The following is a 19,000-nucleotide window of genomic DNA, read 5'->3' on the forward strand; positions in this document are numbered from 1 at the left end:
TTATTTGTCAGAGAGAGAGAGAGCGCACGCACAAGCAGGGGAAGCAGCAAGCAGAGGGAGAAGCAGGCTCCCTGCTGAGCAAGGAGCCCAATGCAGGACTCGATCCCAGAACCCTGGCATCATGATCTGAGCCGAAGGCAGAGGTTTAACCAACTGATCCACCCAGGCGTCCCAGATTCTGTATATAATTATTAGCCCTTTGACCCCAAATGATAACCTAAAAATTTTTAGTCTATTTCTTCATGTTATATAAAGATGATAATACTTATTTCTCGGGGCTAATGTGAGTAACATATGAAACTAGATCTATTAAGTATCTAATACATTATTGCCACAAAGCAGATACTTAATCCATGTTAGCTAACCTTCTTTTAAGTTAGTGGACAGAAGCAAGGAATTTTTATTTACTAAATTATACAATGTATTCCTATTGAGTAGCACCTGTCATTCTATTATTTTTGTTCTCTCCCAATTCTAGTGCCATGTATTTTTCATTTCTAAAGAGAATGGCATTTTTGTAAGACATTACCTGAAATCTTGTGTACAAATTACTTTCTGGTAGAAACTTGTCACACCTGTTTTTTCTTCCTGTGCACGTAGCTCAATTACATTCCCAAACCAGTGCTGTGGTTCTTGTTTACCAGAAAAGAATGTGCTTCTAGGTCTGGCCTAAAATTCTCCTGCACGTGATCTCTGGTCTTTTCCTCTTTGTGTTGGCTGGGAAGGAGATGACCACAACAGTGTTCCTGGGAGTCTAGTATAGAATATAGTGGAGTCACACAATGGAAGTAAGGGCTGAACTCTGTGATCAAGAGAACACTGTGGAAGTGATGTTCCATGACTCCAAAGCCATGACATAAAAGGCACTGCAGTTTCTACCTTGTCTCCTGGATTGCTATCTGGAGGAAGTCAGCCATTAAGCTGTAACGACACCCAAGCAGCCCCTGTGGGGAGGCCTATGTGAGAGGAAGTAAAGTTGCTTGCCAACGACCAGCATCACTTTGGTAATTATGTGAATGGGCCCCTTTCAGCCCCACCCAGTGAAGTCTTCAGATGATTACATCCCCAGACAACACCTGACTCTTCATAAGAAACTCTTAGCCAGAACTGCCCACACAAACCATTCCCTAATTCCTGACCTTCAGAAGCCATAAGATAATTTAAGGGCTTAAAGTAAAGATCTGCCACTTAGTTCTAGTTTCTATAAAAAGAGTACTAAGCACAGAGCCAAACAAAGTGTGACTCTGGTGAGGTTGATTAGAATCTCTCAGCAGCATTCACGTAGTAAACAGAGCACATACCATGCTATTTCAAAAAAGTGAGTGGTAAAATGATAAAGCAACAACAAAAAACAAGTCAGAACTAAATAATGTCAAATGAATAGTGGGACATGACCTATCACTAAAATTCTAAAAACACTTGAGAAAAGTTGAAACTTCTCATTAAACACTTCAAAAATATTTGAAATAAAACAGAAAGCAAAACAGCAAATTTAAACAGATGCATAAGTGGCACTGGGGACTATGCAACCAAGGAACCAATGGACCAAAATCTCTCCTGCATCTAACAGAATCTAGCCTAATAGTAGCAGAGACTAGGAATAATCATCATTCTCCTCCTGCACCTCTCACGCACACACACACACACACCATTGAGGGTTATAAGTAAAGCAGCTATATAAAGAGTGAGAACCGAGTAAGTGTCACTTCTTACCCTCTTCTGCTTCATCCTCCTGTGGTGACAGTGGACCCCCTCCACTAGTGGGAGTGACTGGTTCCTCCTTCTCAGACTGTCGCTGTAGACTTACTACCTCATATATTGCATCTCCAGCATTGGTGTGCCCTTTTCCCTCAGACTGAGAAAGACATAAACATGTGATTCAATATTAGAAATGTGAAGGAAACGCTAAAAGATAGTATTTCAAGGTTCATTAAAAAGAACTGAAATTAAGAGTAGCATGTCATGTTTGATCTCCTGCATGTCTTAAGAAAACTTTTAAAGTGTGTTGTTCTCCACTTGATATCCTAAATGATTTATTCTTCTAGTATTATTATCTAGTATTATCTACTGAACATTGTGGGAGAAATTTCCTTTTTATCAAAAAAACCTGAAACACCAGATTCTAGGGCAGATATATAAGTAATGCTAGATTTCTAGGACTGACTACACCTTGCACTGAGATACATCCGTCAAGTATTTCATGGGAGCAGATCGTTCTTACTTTATAAATGCTTTACATTCTACGGCCCTTTTCTAAGGAGGAAAAAATAAGCCAATTGCCAATTAAACTAGCATAGCCTACAAAGCCCTAGAGAACCTGGCCCCGGCCTCTCTTTCCAGTCTCAGTTCACACCTACAGTTTGTTACTATATTCCAACCACTCTGGCCTTGTTTCAGTTCCAGGAACTTTAAATTCTTTTCCAACTCAAGACCTTGGGACATCCTTTTCTCTCTGCCAATACAGCCTTTCTAACTCCCGTCAGTCTTAGATCTTTATTTTTAATGTCACTCCTACAAACTATCTAAGTTAATTTCCTCATGTTTTTGATACTTTTCATTCCCTGTCCTTCCCCTACATGGCATTACCACAATGTAATTACACATTTATTATTATATTTATTTGTTTAATGGCAGTCTTGCTACAAGACAGAAGCATCATAACGGCAAGGACTGTGTTGATTCTTCCGTCAGAAATAATATATAGCACCTGACACAGAGTAGGCCCTCAACAAATATCAGCAGAACAAATGGCTAGACTAATACTACAACATATGAACTTTGTAATCAACTAACCTGGATCTGAATTCAAATTTTACTACTAATAAGTGTGCAGTCTTGGACAAATTACTTAATTTTGCTGAGTCACAGTATCTGTACCAACTAATTCATGGTTGATTCATTCAAAGTATCTTAAATACTCTGGACATTTATCAAAGTACCTGAAACAAATTTTTAATAATAATAACAACACTTACTGTTGTTATTATCATTATTTCAAAGTTTATAGCACGCTAGGCTCTAAAAAACACAAAATAAGAATAATATAGGGCATATGTGGAGATAAAATTATCTCTAATATCTACCAGTACTATAATCCATTTAAATTATAAAAATATAACTACTAATTATTCACTGCTTTCAAGAATTAATTCTGAACCCCAAACTGAATTTTAGGTGCATCTTCAAATCAATTAGCGAATAATAAAAGTTAAAAATTATCCATTAAAAAAAGAAGACGGCCATGAAAAGTTAACTAGGTTTAAACCAACCAAATTTTTATTGCATTTCTACTCTACTCAAGAAACAGAGACCTCAATCCCTAGAGCAACCACTAAAATTATCATATAAGGCAATATAGTAAAAATGAAATACTAACTAAATGTTCAAATAATTCAAAAGTTGTCAGGAAAGGAGAAACAAAGAAACAAAAACAGAAAACAAATAATAAAATGACAGATCTAAATTCAAACATATAAATAGTTATATTAAACATAAATGACCTAAACATACCAATTAAAAGACAAAAATTGTCAGATTATATTAAAAACAAGACACCATTGCATTCTCTAAAAAAGAAAAACTTTAAATATAATAAAATAGGTAAGTTAAAGTAAAATGGGGGAAGAAGCCATACCATGAAAACACTAATCAAAAGAAAACTGAAGAGACTCTATCAATATAAGACAAAGTAGACCACCACGCAAGAAAAAAATCACTAGGAATAGGGGCGCCTGGGTGGCTCAGTTGGTTAAGCGACTGCCTTCGGCTCAGGTCATGATCCTGGAGTCCCGGGATCGAGTCCCGCATCGGGCTCCCTGCTCGGCAGGGAGTCTGCTTCTCCCTCTGACCCTCCTCCCTCTCATGCTCTCTGTCTCTCATTCTCTCTGTCTCAAATAAATAAATAAAATCTTTAAAAAAAAAAAAATCACTAGGAATAAAGAAGGTCGTTGAACAATGTTAAAAGAATCAATTCAATAAGAATACAAAAGCATCTTGTAAGTAAAGTCACCTAACAGCTAAACAATATAAAGACTTGATGGAAATGAAAGGAGATGGACAAACCCACATTTATAACTGGAGATTTCACATTCCTCTCACAATAATCACAAAAAAGTATACAAAAATACTTCAAGGTTATAGAAGAATTGAACATCAACAACAGGATCTAGTATTTATAGATCACTGCACAACCCAAAGGCAGACTACACATCCTTTTCAAATGCACATGGAACTTTCTCCAAGACAAACCATTTCCTGGGTTATAACACAACCTTTAAGAAAGTTTTAAAAATTGAATTGTAGGGTGCCTGGGTGGCTCAGTTGGTTAAGCGACTGCCTTCAGCTCAGGTCATGATCCTGGAGTCCCGGGATCGAGTCCCGCATTGGGCTCCCTGCTCAGCGGGGGGTCTGCTTCTCCCTCTGACCCTCCCCCCTCTCCTGTGCTCTCTCTCTCTCATTCTCTCTCTCAAATAAGTAAATAAAATCTTTAAAAAAAAAAAATTGAATTGTAAAAAATATGTTTAGTTAGCACAATACAATTAGAATCAACAAGAGAAATATATCTGAAAAATCTCCAAATACTTAAAAATAAAGCAACACACTTTCAAATAATCCATGGATCAAAGTGAAAGAGAAATGTTCAAATTACAAAATATTCTGAACTCAGCAAAAATGAAAATAAAACAAATAAAAATTAGTAATACATCTAAACAGTAGAGATTTAGAGCTCTAAGTGCTTATATTACAAAAGAAACACCCCAAAATCAGTAATCTAACTTTCTACTTTAAAAAACAAGGAAAAGAGATGCAAAATAACACAAAGCAAGCAGAAAGAAGGAAATAAACAGAACAAATCAATAAAATCCAACGGTAGTTCTTTTTTTTTTTAAAGACTTTATTTATTTATTTGAGAGTGAGAGAGAGCGAGAGCGCACAAGTGTGGGGGAAGGGCAGAAGAAGAGGGAGAAGCAGACTCCCTGCTGAGCAGGGAGCCTGTAGTGGGGCTCCATCCCAGCACCCTGGGATCATGATCTCAGCCAAAGGCAGACGCTCAACCAACTGAGCCACCCAGGCGCCCCCCAAAAGGTAGTTCTTAGCAAAGATCAATAAAATGATAAACCTCTAGCTAAACTGACCAAGCAAAAAAGAAGGTACAAATTACTGATAAACAGGAAAAAAGTGTATATCGCTTGTACAGACCCCATGATAGCAAAAGGAATAATGCAAATAGCCCTACACACATTAATTGGACAGCTTAGATAAAATGGACCAATGCTCTGAAAGCTAAAGAATACCCACACTTCCCCAAGAAGAAATATATGACCTGTATTAAAGAAATTGAATCTGTAATTTAAAACCTTTCTGAAATGAAAACTTCAGGCCCATACTGTTTCAATGACAAATTCTACTAAATATTTAAAGAAATAACAACACCAATACTATAAAAATAAAAATAGGGGCACCTAGGTGGCACAGTTGGTTGAGTATCCAACTCTTGATTTTGGCTCAGATCATGACCTCAAGGTCATGAGATCGAGCCCTGTATCGGACTCCGCACTCAGCAGGAGTCTGCTTGAGATTCTATCTCTCCTTTTCCTCTGCCCCTTCCCCTCTCAAATAAATCAAGAAAATATAAAAAAGGGATTCTCAATTCATTATATAAGGCCATTTCTCTAATATCAAAACTAAGGAAGGTATAACAAGCAAAAAAAAATCGCAGACCAATATCCCTCATAAAAAATAGGCAAAAATCCTCAATCAAATATTAGCAAATAAAATCCAGCAACATAGCTTATAGATATAGATATATATCAAAACCAGTGATGTTTATCTGGGAAATGCAACAATAGTTCAACACTGAAAAAAATCAATATAATTCAACATATTCACAGACTAAAGAAGAAAGACCACGTGATCAGTGGATACAGAAAGGTATTTGAGAAAATTCAGCATTCATTCATTCATGTCAAAGGCTTTCAGTAAACTAGGAATACAAAGGAGTTTTCTTAACCTGATAAACAGTATCTATGATAAACCTACAATTAACATCACACTTAACAGTAGAAGACTAAATGCTTTCCTCCTAAGACTGAGAACACAACAAAGACATAGACTCTCACCGCTCCCACTCAATATCATACAGAAGTCCTAGCTAGTGCAATAAAGCAAGAAAAAGAAAGAAAAGGCACACAGATTGGAAAGGAAGAAGTAAAAGAGTTCTTATTTACAAACAATGTAAACCCTTGTCAGGAGTCAATAAACTTTTTCTATAAAAAGCTAGATAGGAAATATTTTAAGCTTTGCAAGCCATATGGTCTCAATCACAACTACTCAACTTTGTTGTTGTGGATAAGTGTTACAACACTGGTAAAATATTTCATCTGCACTTAGTTTACTATGGAAGCATAATTTTCTCTACTACTATAATCTCATGTAGACCTAAACATTATATCCACCAAATGAGTTTCAAAATGAGATTTTTTTAATGAAAAATACTTATTTCTAGTATTCACTTATTTTTAGAGAACTAAAAATCTGTGTGTAAAATAAATTGTTTGGTTCATGTTAGAATTAATTAGAGCACTTTGAAACATGTAAATACATGGTAGGTGCTCAATAAATGTGGTTGACTAAACCACGTTACAAAGATTCTTCACACTCATTCAAATAAACTCTAATTGTTTAAAATTGTGTACTATCATCAAATACAAAGAACGATAATGCTCATATCTCTATTCAGAATCTTTAGAATGGGGTCCGGGAATCTGGGTTTTTTAAAGAGCCAAAAATGATTCTGATGAAAAGCTAAATTGTGAACCACTGCCTCTAAGAACTCTTGTTTTTAATAAAAATGTCTATGTTCAAAAAATCACAAATCATATAACAATCAGATAGTCTCACTAAACTGCAAATATATATAATAACATGGAAAAAATACATTTGCAAGTAGCTTCTGTTTGACTTTACACAAGTGAAGGTAAAGAAAGCCAATCCTATACAAAACTGTTGAGTTAGGAAAATATTTGCCTTCCACAGCTTTTTATTTTCCCACAACCATGTAAGTACCCCCCCAGCCTTGTTAATTTTCATCTTTCTGCAATTAGAACAGTTATTCCTATTCAGTTACTTACTCTTACTTTTTCCCAGTTTTATTGAGCTATAATTGAAATACAACACTGTATAAGTTTAACGTGTACAACATAATGATTTGATACATTACATATATTGTGAAATAATTTCTACAATAAGTTTAGTTACTGTCCATCACCTCACATAGTTACTCTTGGTTATACTAACTGATTATAGTTTGATTTAAATAGGTTTAAATCAACATGAATCTTCAAAAGGTAATTTTCCTTTTGTGCTTTTAGACTGTTTAAAAAAAAAAAATCACAGGCCCAAAATGGTGTCACTTAGACCAAGTTTCCAAACCAGTACTTAATACATAATCTAACTGCAGTTTCAACAATCCCCAGAAATGTAGCCTTAACTGGTTAGTCAGAAACTTTTCAATCCATACCAGTGAGTCTGCCACCTGGGTCCTCTCTACCCCACAAAGAAGGATAGGGTAATCTGCATGATAAGACACCTCCTTTCCCCCTAGACAGTGGCCTGGCCTGGAACAACCCTTTTCTCTTACTAATAACTTTCTTGCCCCCACCATCCTATAAAAATCTTCCATTTTCTATAACTCTTTGAAGCATTCTACTAGATGGGGTGCTGCCCAATTCATGAACTGTTTAACAAAGCAAGTTAGATCTTCAAATTTGCTTGGTTGAATTTTGTTATTTAACAGACTTGGTGGCAGTGGCAGGATCTGAAGCAAACTTCGGACAGCATTCAGGGAAAATGAGAAATGATGCAAACCCTTTGAGTTCATTGCCTTTCTCGTCATTTCAGAGGGCTGTGGGTAAGCCACTCTCAGTGTGAGAGCTGCCTTTTTGTTTGCACTCAAGCTCCTGATCTGAGTAGCTGTCCTTTACAGGCAGGTCAGCTTGAGCTGGCAGACAGTTATGCACAGAGTCCAAGTGAGCCTGGCATATCTGCCCAGAGCCCACCCCAAACTGAACTGGCAATTCTGCCTAGAGCCCAGTCAAGATGGCAATTTTGCCCAGAGCCCAACTGAGCTGGCGGAAGGGTCTGCCCAGAATCATGCCCCCAATCCTTTGGACCACGGGTCCCTGGGTAGAAACCCTCAGCAAGGTTCTACAAGAATTGTCAATGGTGTGCACAGGGCCTTCTTGTGGCCAAGACGCAGTACTGCTAATATATTAAGGCACGTGTTTGTTCGTCTTGTTTTGTGTAAATAAAGGCTATTGCTAGCGGGGATCTTAGAGGCAAAAAGCCACAAAAACTGGTGGGTACAGGTCAAGCATTTAATGATTGTTAGAGCACATACCACCACTTCAAGAAGACTCCTGTGGTAGGATCAGCTGGTCACAGTAGGGTTAGATTAACACTAGGTCACCTGACAACCTCAAGAAAACTGTGCAGCAAAGTATACAGTAAAACACACTATCCCAAGCCTGCAGCATACAACTTTTAGGTATTAGTTTGGCTCTGAGAAACCCAAAGACTTAGCTAATGGGACCCTCACATTCTAAAGAGTCAAGCACACCTGCTTATTTTATGTCTAAGAACTACAGTCCTAGAAGTTGCAGATATCTAGCAAGATGAAAACATTTTTATTAAAAATAACCTAGGGCGCCTGGGTGGCTCAGTTGGTTAAGCGACTGCCTTCCGCTCAGGTCATGATCCTGGAGTCCCGGGATCAAGTCCCACGTCGGGCTCCCTGATCAGCAGGGAGTCTGCTTCTCTCTCTGACCCTCCCCCCTCTCATGCTCTCTATCTCATTCTCTCTCTCAAATAAATAAATAAAATCTTTAAAAAAAAAATTTAAAAAATAAATAAAATAAAAATAACCTAGAATTTACAGTGGCCATTATGGGGAATGTTCCAATTAGACAAGATTGATTATTTAAAAAGTATAATTGAAAGTAAGGGTTCCCAAATTAAACAGAATGGGAGGCCTATTTTAGTTGATATGAAGAAGCTTCCAAAAGGCTTCAAGATTCCAAATTAGTCTCATTGAAAGATTCATTACAAAAGGCTAATAAATTTAAAACACAAGCAGTATCTAAGACAAGACTGTAAGACTGACATTATTCCTACTGCTCCCCTCTAGCCTTTTTAACCTGAAACTGTCTACTAATTTCTGTCTGAACTACCTTTACACTCTAAAGAGACTGTTACCTTTTAACATAAAACCACCTGAGGTTATAGGTGATCCTCTTCAGATATCTTCCACTTCTTGGTCAAAGATGGAGCTTCACAATAAAAACAAATTCTTAAAGTAGGATCCCCAAAAGCTTTTTTTTTAATAGATTACCTCCCAGGCCTAGTCAAAGGGGAAAATAAAAATTCACATTATCCCATCCTTTTCAAAGCCAGAACCATTGGTTATTAATAATTTCACTCTTAGGAATAAGTCTTCTTTCTTGCCATCCCAATAACACAGCTTGGACTTTTTGCCTGCCTGGGACATGCAGGTGATTGTTTCTTTGGCTATCTTGTGGAGTGACTACCTCTTGTAAAAATAGTATCTTTTACACCCTATTTGAGGATTTCTCTTGGGTCCGTGAGGTTGTTTAATACTTCCAGAAATCTTTTCTGTTTGTCCCAGCCAAAACCTGAAAGATATTTTTAGAAGATTTAATAACTATAATCAGAAATTTGGACAAACTGGAAAGCTGATACCTAGCGCCTAGGAGAAATTTTTTTAGGCCTTCTTCCCTAAGCTAAATGTACCCAAAGGAAAAAAGGCATTCTCATGAATAGATGGGTTTATTAGTCCCGTGATATCATTTAGGCAGCTACAAAATTCGGTGAGAAATTAGAAACAGCTGTGCTTTCTTTACAAAACTAGTCTTTACAGGACCAGAGATGTGGTTTCAAAAACAATTCAAAGACCACCAGTCCTTTCCATTAATCCCCAAAATTTCCCTATTTATCTCTAAAGGCTTATAAATATTGTAAAAATTCTGACCTTAAGGAAATGAAAGTCCTTCTAGAAAATGGTTACATCCCCCCGCCCCCCCCCCTTGCATTTAAAATGAAAAAGTTTAATGTTCTACCAGGTCTTCTCTGAGAACTCGTTATCTAGCCAATCTCTTTAAAATGCAAATTGCAGGGAGGTAATTCTTATCAAGTAAAAACAAGAAGGAAAGGCCATTTAAAACTTGACTTGCCAAGGACAAATACAAATCTTAAGTAGCTTCTCCACAAATATTAAAAGAAAGCTTTAGCCATCTATACCAATAACCTTAACCATCTACTAGAGAACCTCAGATCCAAATTTTATGACTAAAAGTTTATACTTAATGTCAGCGAGCCCTCTTGCTCAACCTCAGACTTAAACAGTTAAAACCAGAAACAGACAAGACTACTCAACAACTCATGCTCTAACCAAAACCCACTGTATTTATTTCTCATTACACTTTCAGATGGCACTGACAAAAAACATTTGCAATGACTGGAACATTCCAACCATGAGAACAGAAAAGCCCTGATAGCAACCAAATGTCTAGAAGACCATATCCCACATGTCCGCTTGCCTGCCCAGGATGTTGAGCTGAACACATACAGCCTCCACCCATGATCACACACTCTCTGCCTGCTCTTTTGCCAGGTGCCCCCGCCGAAACTCTTCCTATGAAACTCTAGGTGTCCATCTTGCCAGTGGACAGGCTGGTTGTTAAGGCTTGAGCCTGCCACCTCCCCAGCTGCTAGAACCCGAAATAAATTTCTCCCTTTCTCTTCTCCAAACCTTTGTCTCTTGAGTTACTGGCTTCTCTTGTGACAAGTTTATTCAGGTTTGTTCAGCAATAGTGTTAGCAAACCCAGCCAGGTGCTATCCTACTGATTTATCCAGTCTCAATGGGATTCCCTGGGACAGCTGGCTGAGGCAGCATGCCAGAGTTCATCAGTTGATGGGGTGGACAATGTAGTTGGCTAAGAGCTGACCCATTCCTTTCCTGAGTGAGTGGCTGTGACAGATCCTTTGGTAACACTTATTTCATGGTAGTGATTTTAAAATAGAAGCTAATAAGGTCTGCATCTATCTGCATGTTCAAGTGTGTCTATGTATGTGTTCTATATGTGTTTCTACCTCTGGAAGGAATTAATTTGTAAAACAGCTCTGTTTAGCTGGTTTGAAGGCAAGCACTTATAAGAATTGGTCATTCAGAAACTAACCCAAATGCTTTCCAAGTTCACATAATCTGGAAAAACACTTGATATAAAAGCTAGTTTGAAGAAGGGGACAGAAAATTTGAAGAAATAATAGCTAAAAACTTCCCAAATCTGGGGAAGGAAACAGAAATCCAGATCCAGGAGGCACCAAAAGCCCCCCAAAAAAAGAAACCCAAGGAGATCACACCAACATACATAGTAGTTAAAATGGCAAAAAGTAAAGAGAGAGAATTTTAGGGGCACCTGGGTGGTGCAGTCAGTTGAGCATTTGACTCTTAGTTTCGGCTCAGGTCATGATCTCGGGGTTGTGGGATCCGACCCTGTGTCAGGCTCTGTGCTCAGCATGGAGTCTCCTTGAGACCCTCTCTCCGTCTCCCTCTGCCCCTCCCCACCACTCACTCTCTAAATAAATAAATAAATAAATAAATAAATAAATAAATAAATAAATAAATAATAAATCTTTTAAAAGAGAGAGAGAATTTTAAAAGCAGCAACTGACGACACTTACATAAAGGGAAATCCCATAAGGCTTTCAGCAAATTTTTCAGCAGAAACTGCAGGCCAGAAGGGACTGGGCTGATATATCTAAAATGCTGAAAGAAAAAAACCTGCACCAAGAATACTCTGTCCAGCTACACTATCATTCAGAATAGAAGGACAGAGTTTCCCAAACAAACAAAAGTTAAAGCAATTCACCACCACTAAACAATCACTACAAGAAATGTTAAAGGGTACTCTTTGAGTGGCCCTAAGTAGAAGAAAAATAGGATGCACAAAAGTAGCAAAATTAAGTATATCTATATAAATCAGTCAAAGGACTCACGAAATAAAAGAATGTAAATTATGATACCATATACCTAAAACATGGGAGGGGAGGAGTAAAAAATGGGTTCAAATTTAAGTGACCATAAACTTAATACAGACTGCTATAGGCAGAAGATGTTATAAATAAACCTAATGGTAACCACAAATCAAAAACTGATAATAAATATGCAAAAAATAAAGAGGAAGGAATCCAAGTATATCACTAAAGGAAGGCAGCAAACCATGAAAGGAGAGAACAAGAGAAGAAAAAAAAAGAGAAGAACTACAAAAACAACCATAAAACAAGTAACAATATGACAGTAAGTACATAATTACTTTGAATGTAAATGGACTAAACACTCCAATCAAAGGACACAAAGTGACAGAATAGATAAAAAGCATGACCTATCTATATGCTGCCTACAAGAGACTCATTTCAGACCTAAAGACACATGCAGATTGAAACTAAAGGGATGGGGGCGCCTGGGTGGCTCAGTTGGTTAAGCATCCGCCTTCGGCTTGGTCATGATCCCAACATCCTGGGATCAAGCCCCACAGCAGGCTCCCAGCAGGCTCCCTGCTTAGTGGGGTGGTCTGGTTCTCCCTCTGCCTCTGCCCCTCCACCTGCCTGTGCTCTCTCTCTCTGTCAAATAAATAAATAAAATCTTAAAAAAAAGAAAAGAAAAGAAACTAAAGGGATGGAAAAGCAGTTATCATGCAAATGGCTATCAAAAGAAAGACAGGTTAGCAACACTTACATCAGACAAACAAGATTTTAAAACAAAGACTATAACAAGAGACAAAGAAGGGCACTACATAGTAATAAAGAGGACAATCCAACAAAAAAATATAACAATTGTAAATATTTATGCACCCAACATAGGAGCACCCAAATATATAAAGCAGCTAATAACAAACATAAAAGAAGTAATCGCCAGTAATACAATAATAGTAGGGGACTTTAACTCCCCACTTACATCAGTGCATAGATCATGCAAACAGAATATCAACAAGGAAACAATGGCTGTCATATTGGACCAGATATACCTAACAGATATATTCAGAATATTCCATCTTAAAAAAACAAAATAAATATTCTTTTCAACTGCAAATGGAACTTTCTCCAGAACAGATAACATATTAGGCCACAAAGTAAGCCTCAACAAATTAAAAAAATGGAAGTCAGGGGCACCTGCCTGACTCAGTCCGTGAAGCTGTCTACTCTTGATTTCAGCTTAGGTCATGATCTCAGGGTCATGGGATCAAACCCCAAGGCAGACTCTGTGCTCAGCACAGAATCTACTTGAGGTTCTCTCTCTCCCTCTCCGTTTGCCCCTCCCCCCACTCACACATTTTCTCTTTTAAATACATAAAATCTTAAAAAAAAAAGATCAAAGTCCTAGCATGCATTTTTTCCAATCATAATACTATACTATAAAACCAGAGATCAACCACATGAAAAAGTATGAAAAGAACACAAATACGTGAAGGTTAAGTAACATGCTACTAAACAATAAATGGGTAAACTAAGAAATCAAAGAGGAAATGAAAAAATACATGGAAATGAATGAAAATGAAAACACACAATCCAAAATCTTTGGGAGGCAGCAAAAGCTGTTCTAAGAGGCCTAACTCAAGAAGCAAGAAAAATTTATGGAACCAGAAAAGACCCCAAATAGCCAGAGGAATGTTAAAAAAGAAAAGCAAAGCTGGCGGCATCACAATTCCGGACTTCCAGCTCTATTACAAAGCTGTCATCATCAAGACAGTATGGTACTGTCATAAAAACAGACACATAGATCAATGGAACAGAATAGAGAGCCCAGAAATGGACCCTCAACTCTATGGTCAACTAATCTTTGACAAAGCAGAAAAGAATGTCCAATGGGAAAAAGACAGTCTCTTCAACAAATGGTGTTGGAAAAATTGGACAGCCACATGCAGAAGAATGAAACTGGACCATTTCCTTACACCATACACAAAAATAGACTCCAAATGGTTGAAAGACCTCAATGTGAGACAGGAGTCCATCAAAATCCTAAAAGAGAACACAGGCAGCAACCTCTTCGACCTCAGCCACAGCAACTTCTTCCTAGAAACATCGCCAAAGGCAAGGGAAGCAAGGGCAAAAATGAACTATTGGGACTTCATCAAGATAAAAAGCTTTGTACAGCAAAGGAAACAGTCAACAAAACCAAAAGACAACAGACAGAATGGGAGAAGATATTTGCAAATGACATATCAGATAAAGGGCTAGTATCCAAAATCTATAAAGAACTAATCAAACTCAACACCCAAAGAACAAAGAATCCAATCAAGAAATGGGCAGAAGACGTGAACAGACATTTCTGCAAAGACATCCAAATGGCCAACAGACACATGAAAAAGTGCTCAACATCGCCTGGCATCAGGGAAAGCCAAATCAAAACCTCAATGAGAAACCACCTCTCACCAGTCAGAATGGCTAAAATTAACAAGTCAGGAAAGGACACATGTTGGCGGGGATGCGGAGAAAGGGGAACCCTCCTACACTGTTGGTGGGATTGCAAGCTGGTGCAACCACTCTGGAAAACAGTATGGAGGTTCCTCAAAAAGTTGAAGATAGAGCTACCATATGATCCAGCAATTGCACTACTGGGTATTTACCCCAAAGATACAAATGTAGGGATCCGAAGGGGTACGTGCAACCCGATGTTTATAGCAGCAATGTCCACAATAGCCAAACTGTGGAAAGAGCCAAGATGTCCATCGAGAGATGAATGGATAAAGAAGATGTGGTGTATATATATATATATATATATATATATATATATATACACACACATACATACACACACACACATATACACACAATGGAATATTATGCAGCCATCAAAAGGAATGAGATCTTGCCATTTGCAATGACATGGATGGAACTGGAGGGTGTTATGCTGAGTGAAATAAGTCAATCAGAGAAAGACATGTATCATATGACCTCACTGATATGAGGAATTCTTAATCTCAGGAAACAAACTGAAGGTTGCTGGAGTGGGGGTTGGGGTGGGAGGGATGGGATGGCTGGGTGATAGACACTGGGGAGGGTATGTGCTATGGTGAGCGCTGTGAATTGTGCAAGACTGTTGAATCAAGGATCTGTACCTCTGAAACAAATAATACATTATATGTTAAGAAAAAGAAAAGAAAAAGATAGCAGGAGGGGAAGAATGAAGGGGGGGAAATCAGAAGGGGAGACGAACCATGAGAGATGATGGACTCTGAAAAACAAACTGAGGGTTCTAAAGGGGAGGGGGGTGAGAGAATGGGTTAGCCTGGTGATGGGTATTAAAGAGGGCACGTTCTGCATGGAGCACTGGGTGTTATGCACAAACAATGAATCATGGAACACTACATCAAAAACTAACGACGTAATGTATGGTGATTAACATAACAATAAAAAATTAAAAAAAAAAAAAGAAAATTTTCAAATAAACAACCTAACCTCACACCTAAAGGTTCAAGAAAAAGAACAAACAAAACCAAAACCAGTAGAAGAATAAAGATTAGAGCAGAAATAAACAATACAGAAACTAAATTTTAAAAAAATAGAATGTATCAATGAAAACAGGAGGCGGTTCTTCGAAAAGATCAACAAAATTGAGAAACCTCTAGCCAGACCCATCAAAAGACAGAGAGAGAGAGAGAGAAAGGAGACTCAAAATCAGAAATGAAAGGAGAAATAACAACCAACACCACAGAAATACAAAGGATTATAAGAGAATATTATGAAAATTATATCTCAACAAATGGGACAACCTAAAAGAAATGGATAAATTTCTAGAAAAATATAACCTCCCAAAACTGAATCAGGAAGAAATAGAAAATTTGAACACACAAATTACCAGCAATGAAATTGAATCAGTAATCAAAACACTCCCAACATACAAAAGTCCAGGATCAGATAGCTTCACAGGTGAATTCTACCAAATATTTAAAGAGTTACTACCCATTCTTCTCAAACTATTCCAAAAAACAGAAACAAAAGAAAAGCATTCAAATACATTCTATGAGGCCAAGCATTACCCTGATGCCCAAACCAGATAAAGACACTGAAAAAGAAAGAAAGAAAGAAAGAAAGAAATCTATAAGGCCAATATCTCTGATGAACAGCATGCAAAATTCCTAAACAAAATATTAGTGAACAGAATCCAACAATATATAAAAAAAATCATTCCACAATCAAGTGGAATTTATTCCTAGGATGCAAGGGTGGTTCAATATTTGCAAATCAATCAATGTTATACATCACATCAACAAGAGAAAGGAGGAAAGCCAAATCATCATTTCAAGAGATGCATATAAAGCATCTGAAAAAGTAAAACATCCATTCATAATAAAAACCCTCAACAAAGTAAGTTAAGAGGGAACATACCTCAATACAGTAAAGGCCATATGTGAAAAGCCCACAGCAAACATGAAACTCAATGGGGGAAAACAGAGTCTTTCCCCAAGATCAGGAACAAGAAAAGGATGTCCACTCTCACCACTTTTATTCAACATAGTATTGGAAGTCCTAGCCACAGCAATCAGACAACAAAAAGAAATAAAAGGCATCCAGATCAGTAAGGAAGGAGTAAAATTTTCACTATTTGCAGATGACATGATACTCTGCATAGAAAACCCTCAACACTCCACCAAAAGACTACTAGAGCTCATAAATGAATTCAGTAAGCTCACAGGATACAAAATCAATATACAGAAACCCACTGCATTTCTTTATGCTAATAATGAAGTAGCAAAAAGAGAAACCAAGAAAACAATCCCATTTACAATGACACCAAAAATAATAAAATACCTAAGAATAAACTTAACCAAGGAGGTGAAAGACCTGTACTCTGAAAATGCTAAAATGCTGATGAAAGAAACTGAAGGCAACACAAACAGAAAGATATTCCATGCTCAGGGATTGGAAGAACAAATATTGTCAAAATGCCCATACTACCCAAGGCAATCTACACATTTAATGCAATCCCTATCAAAAGACCAACAGCACTCTTACAAATAATCTTAAAATTTGTATGGAACCACATAAGACCCTTGAAGAGCCAAAGCAATCTTGAAAAAGAACAAAACTGGAGGTGTCACAATCCCAGATATCAAGACATACTACAAAGCTATAGAAATCAAAACAGTATGGCATTAGCAAAAAAACAGACACACAGATCAATGGAACAGGACAGCCCGGAAATAAACCCCAATTATGTGGTTAATTAATCTTCAACAAAGGAAGCAAGAATATGCAATGGGAAAAAGTCTCTTCAATAAATAGTGCTGGGAAAACTGGTCAGCTACACACAAAAGAAGGACACTGGACCACTTTCTTACACCATATACAAAAATAAATTCAACTGGATTAAAGACATAAATGTTGAGACCTGAAGCCATAAAAATCCTAGAAGAGAACATAAGGCAATAATTTTTCTGACATCAGCCATAGCAACTTTTTTCTAGATGGTCCCCAAGGCAAAGGAAACAAAAGCAAAAATAAACCATTGGGACTACGTTAAAATAAAAAGCTTCTGCACAGTGAAGGAAACAAAACTAAAAGGCAACCTTAGGAATGGAAAAAGATATTTGCAAATGACATATCTGATAAAGGGTTAGTGTCCAAAATATATAAAGAATGGATACAACTCAACACCCAAAAAACAAATAATCCAATTAAAAATGGGTAGAAGACATGAACAGATATTTCTCCAAAGAAGACATACAGATGGCCAACAGACATGTGAAATGATGCTCATCATCACTTATAACCAGGGAAATGCAAATCAAAACCACAATGACATATCACTTCACCCTTGTCAGAATGGTTCAAATCAAATGCACAAGAAATAACAAGTGTTGGTGAGGATGAGGAGAAAAAGGAACCCTTGTGCACTTTGGCCAGAATGCAAAATGGTATAGCCACTGTGGAAAACAGTATGGAAGTTCCTCAAAAAATTAAAAATAGGATTGCCATATGATCCAGTAATTCGGCTACCAGGTATTTCCCACAGAATACCAAAACACTAATTTGGAAAGATATAAGCACATGTTTATTACAGCATTATTTGCAATAGCCAACATATGGAAGAAGCCTAAGTTTCCACGGATAGATGAATGGATAAAGAAGAGGTGGTATGTATATACAATGGAATATTGCTCAGCCATAAAAATGAATGAAATCTTGTCAGGGGCAACAACATGGATGGATCTGGAAGGTATAATATAACACTAAGTGAAGTAGGTCAGTCAGAAATATGATTTTACTCATGTGGAATTTAAGAAACAAATACCATATGATTGCACTCATATGTGGAATTTAAGAAACAAAACAAATGGACAAAGAACAAAAACAAGCCAAAAAACAGATTCTTAACTACACAGAACAGATGGTTACCAGAGGGGAGGTGGGTAGAGAATGGGTGTAACAGGTGAAGGGGATTCAGAGTACACTTACCATGATGAGCACTGAGGAATGTACAGAATTGTTGAATCACTGTATTGTACACCTGAAACTAATATAATACCCTACATTAACTATACTGGAACTTAAAAAAAAAAAAAAAAGACAAAGAAATGGAAGGAAGGGAGAAAGGGAGGGAGGAAGGGAGGGAGGAAGAAGAGAATTTGATTTCTCCTGTCAACCTGATTCTTAGTCCAACTAAAAGGACCTTGAAGGGCCCAGGAAATTCTTCCACCTCAACAATAGTTTCCCCAAGTCTTTTTGGTCACTTAAAACCTAAAAAAGTTTGGCTAAGTTAAATAATGAGTTAAGTTAAATTTATTAAATGTCTAGATCATTTCCAAGTAAGACAAAATTACTAAAACATTAATTAATAAACATGTTTATCTACTTGTGACTGCTTCTTACAGAGAAACTAAAGATATTTGGATATGTCAATGCTACATTTTAAAAAAGGCACAT

At 37.2% G+C, this 19,000-nt stretch overlaps 1 protein-coding gene across 2 annotated transcripts in view; it reads right to left on the bottom strand.

Annotated features, from left to right (window-relative positions):
* RABGAP1L (RAB GTPase activating protein 1 like) overlaps positions 1-19,000 on the bottom strand; it is a 776,559-nt gene that overhangs the window by 592,466 nt on the left and 165,093 nt on the right. For both annotated transcript variants that reach the window (XM_021682815.1, XM_044915941.1), the window contains one exon: positions 1,714-1,855. In XM_021682815.1, coding sequence (XP_021538490.1) covers positions 1,714-1,855 — 142 coding nt within the window. The remainder of the gene's footprint in view (positions 1-1,713; positions 1,856-19,000) is intronic.

Source organism: Neomonachus schauinslandi, chromosome 6 (genome assembly GCF_002201575.2).
Source record: "Neomonachus schauinslandi chromosome 6, ASM220157v2, whole genome shotgun sequence".
NCBI lineage: Eukaryota > Metazoa > Chordata > Mammalia > Carnivora > Phocidae > Neomonachus > Neomonachus schauinslandi.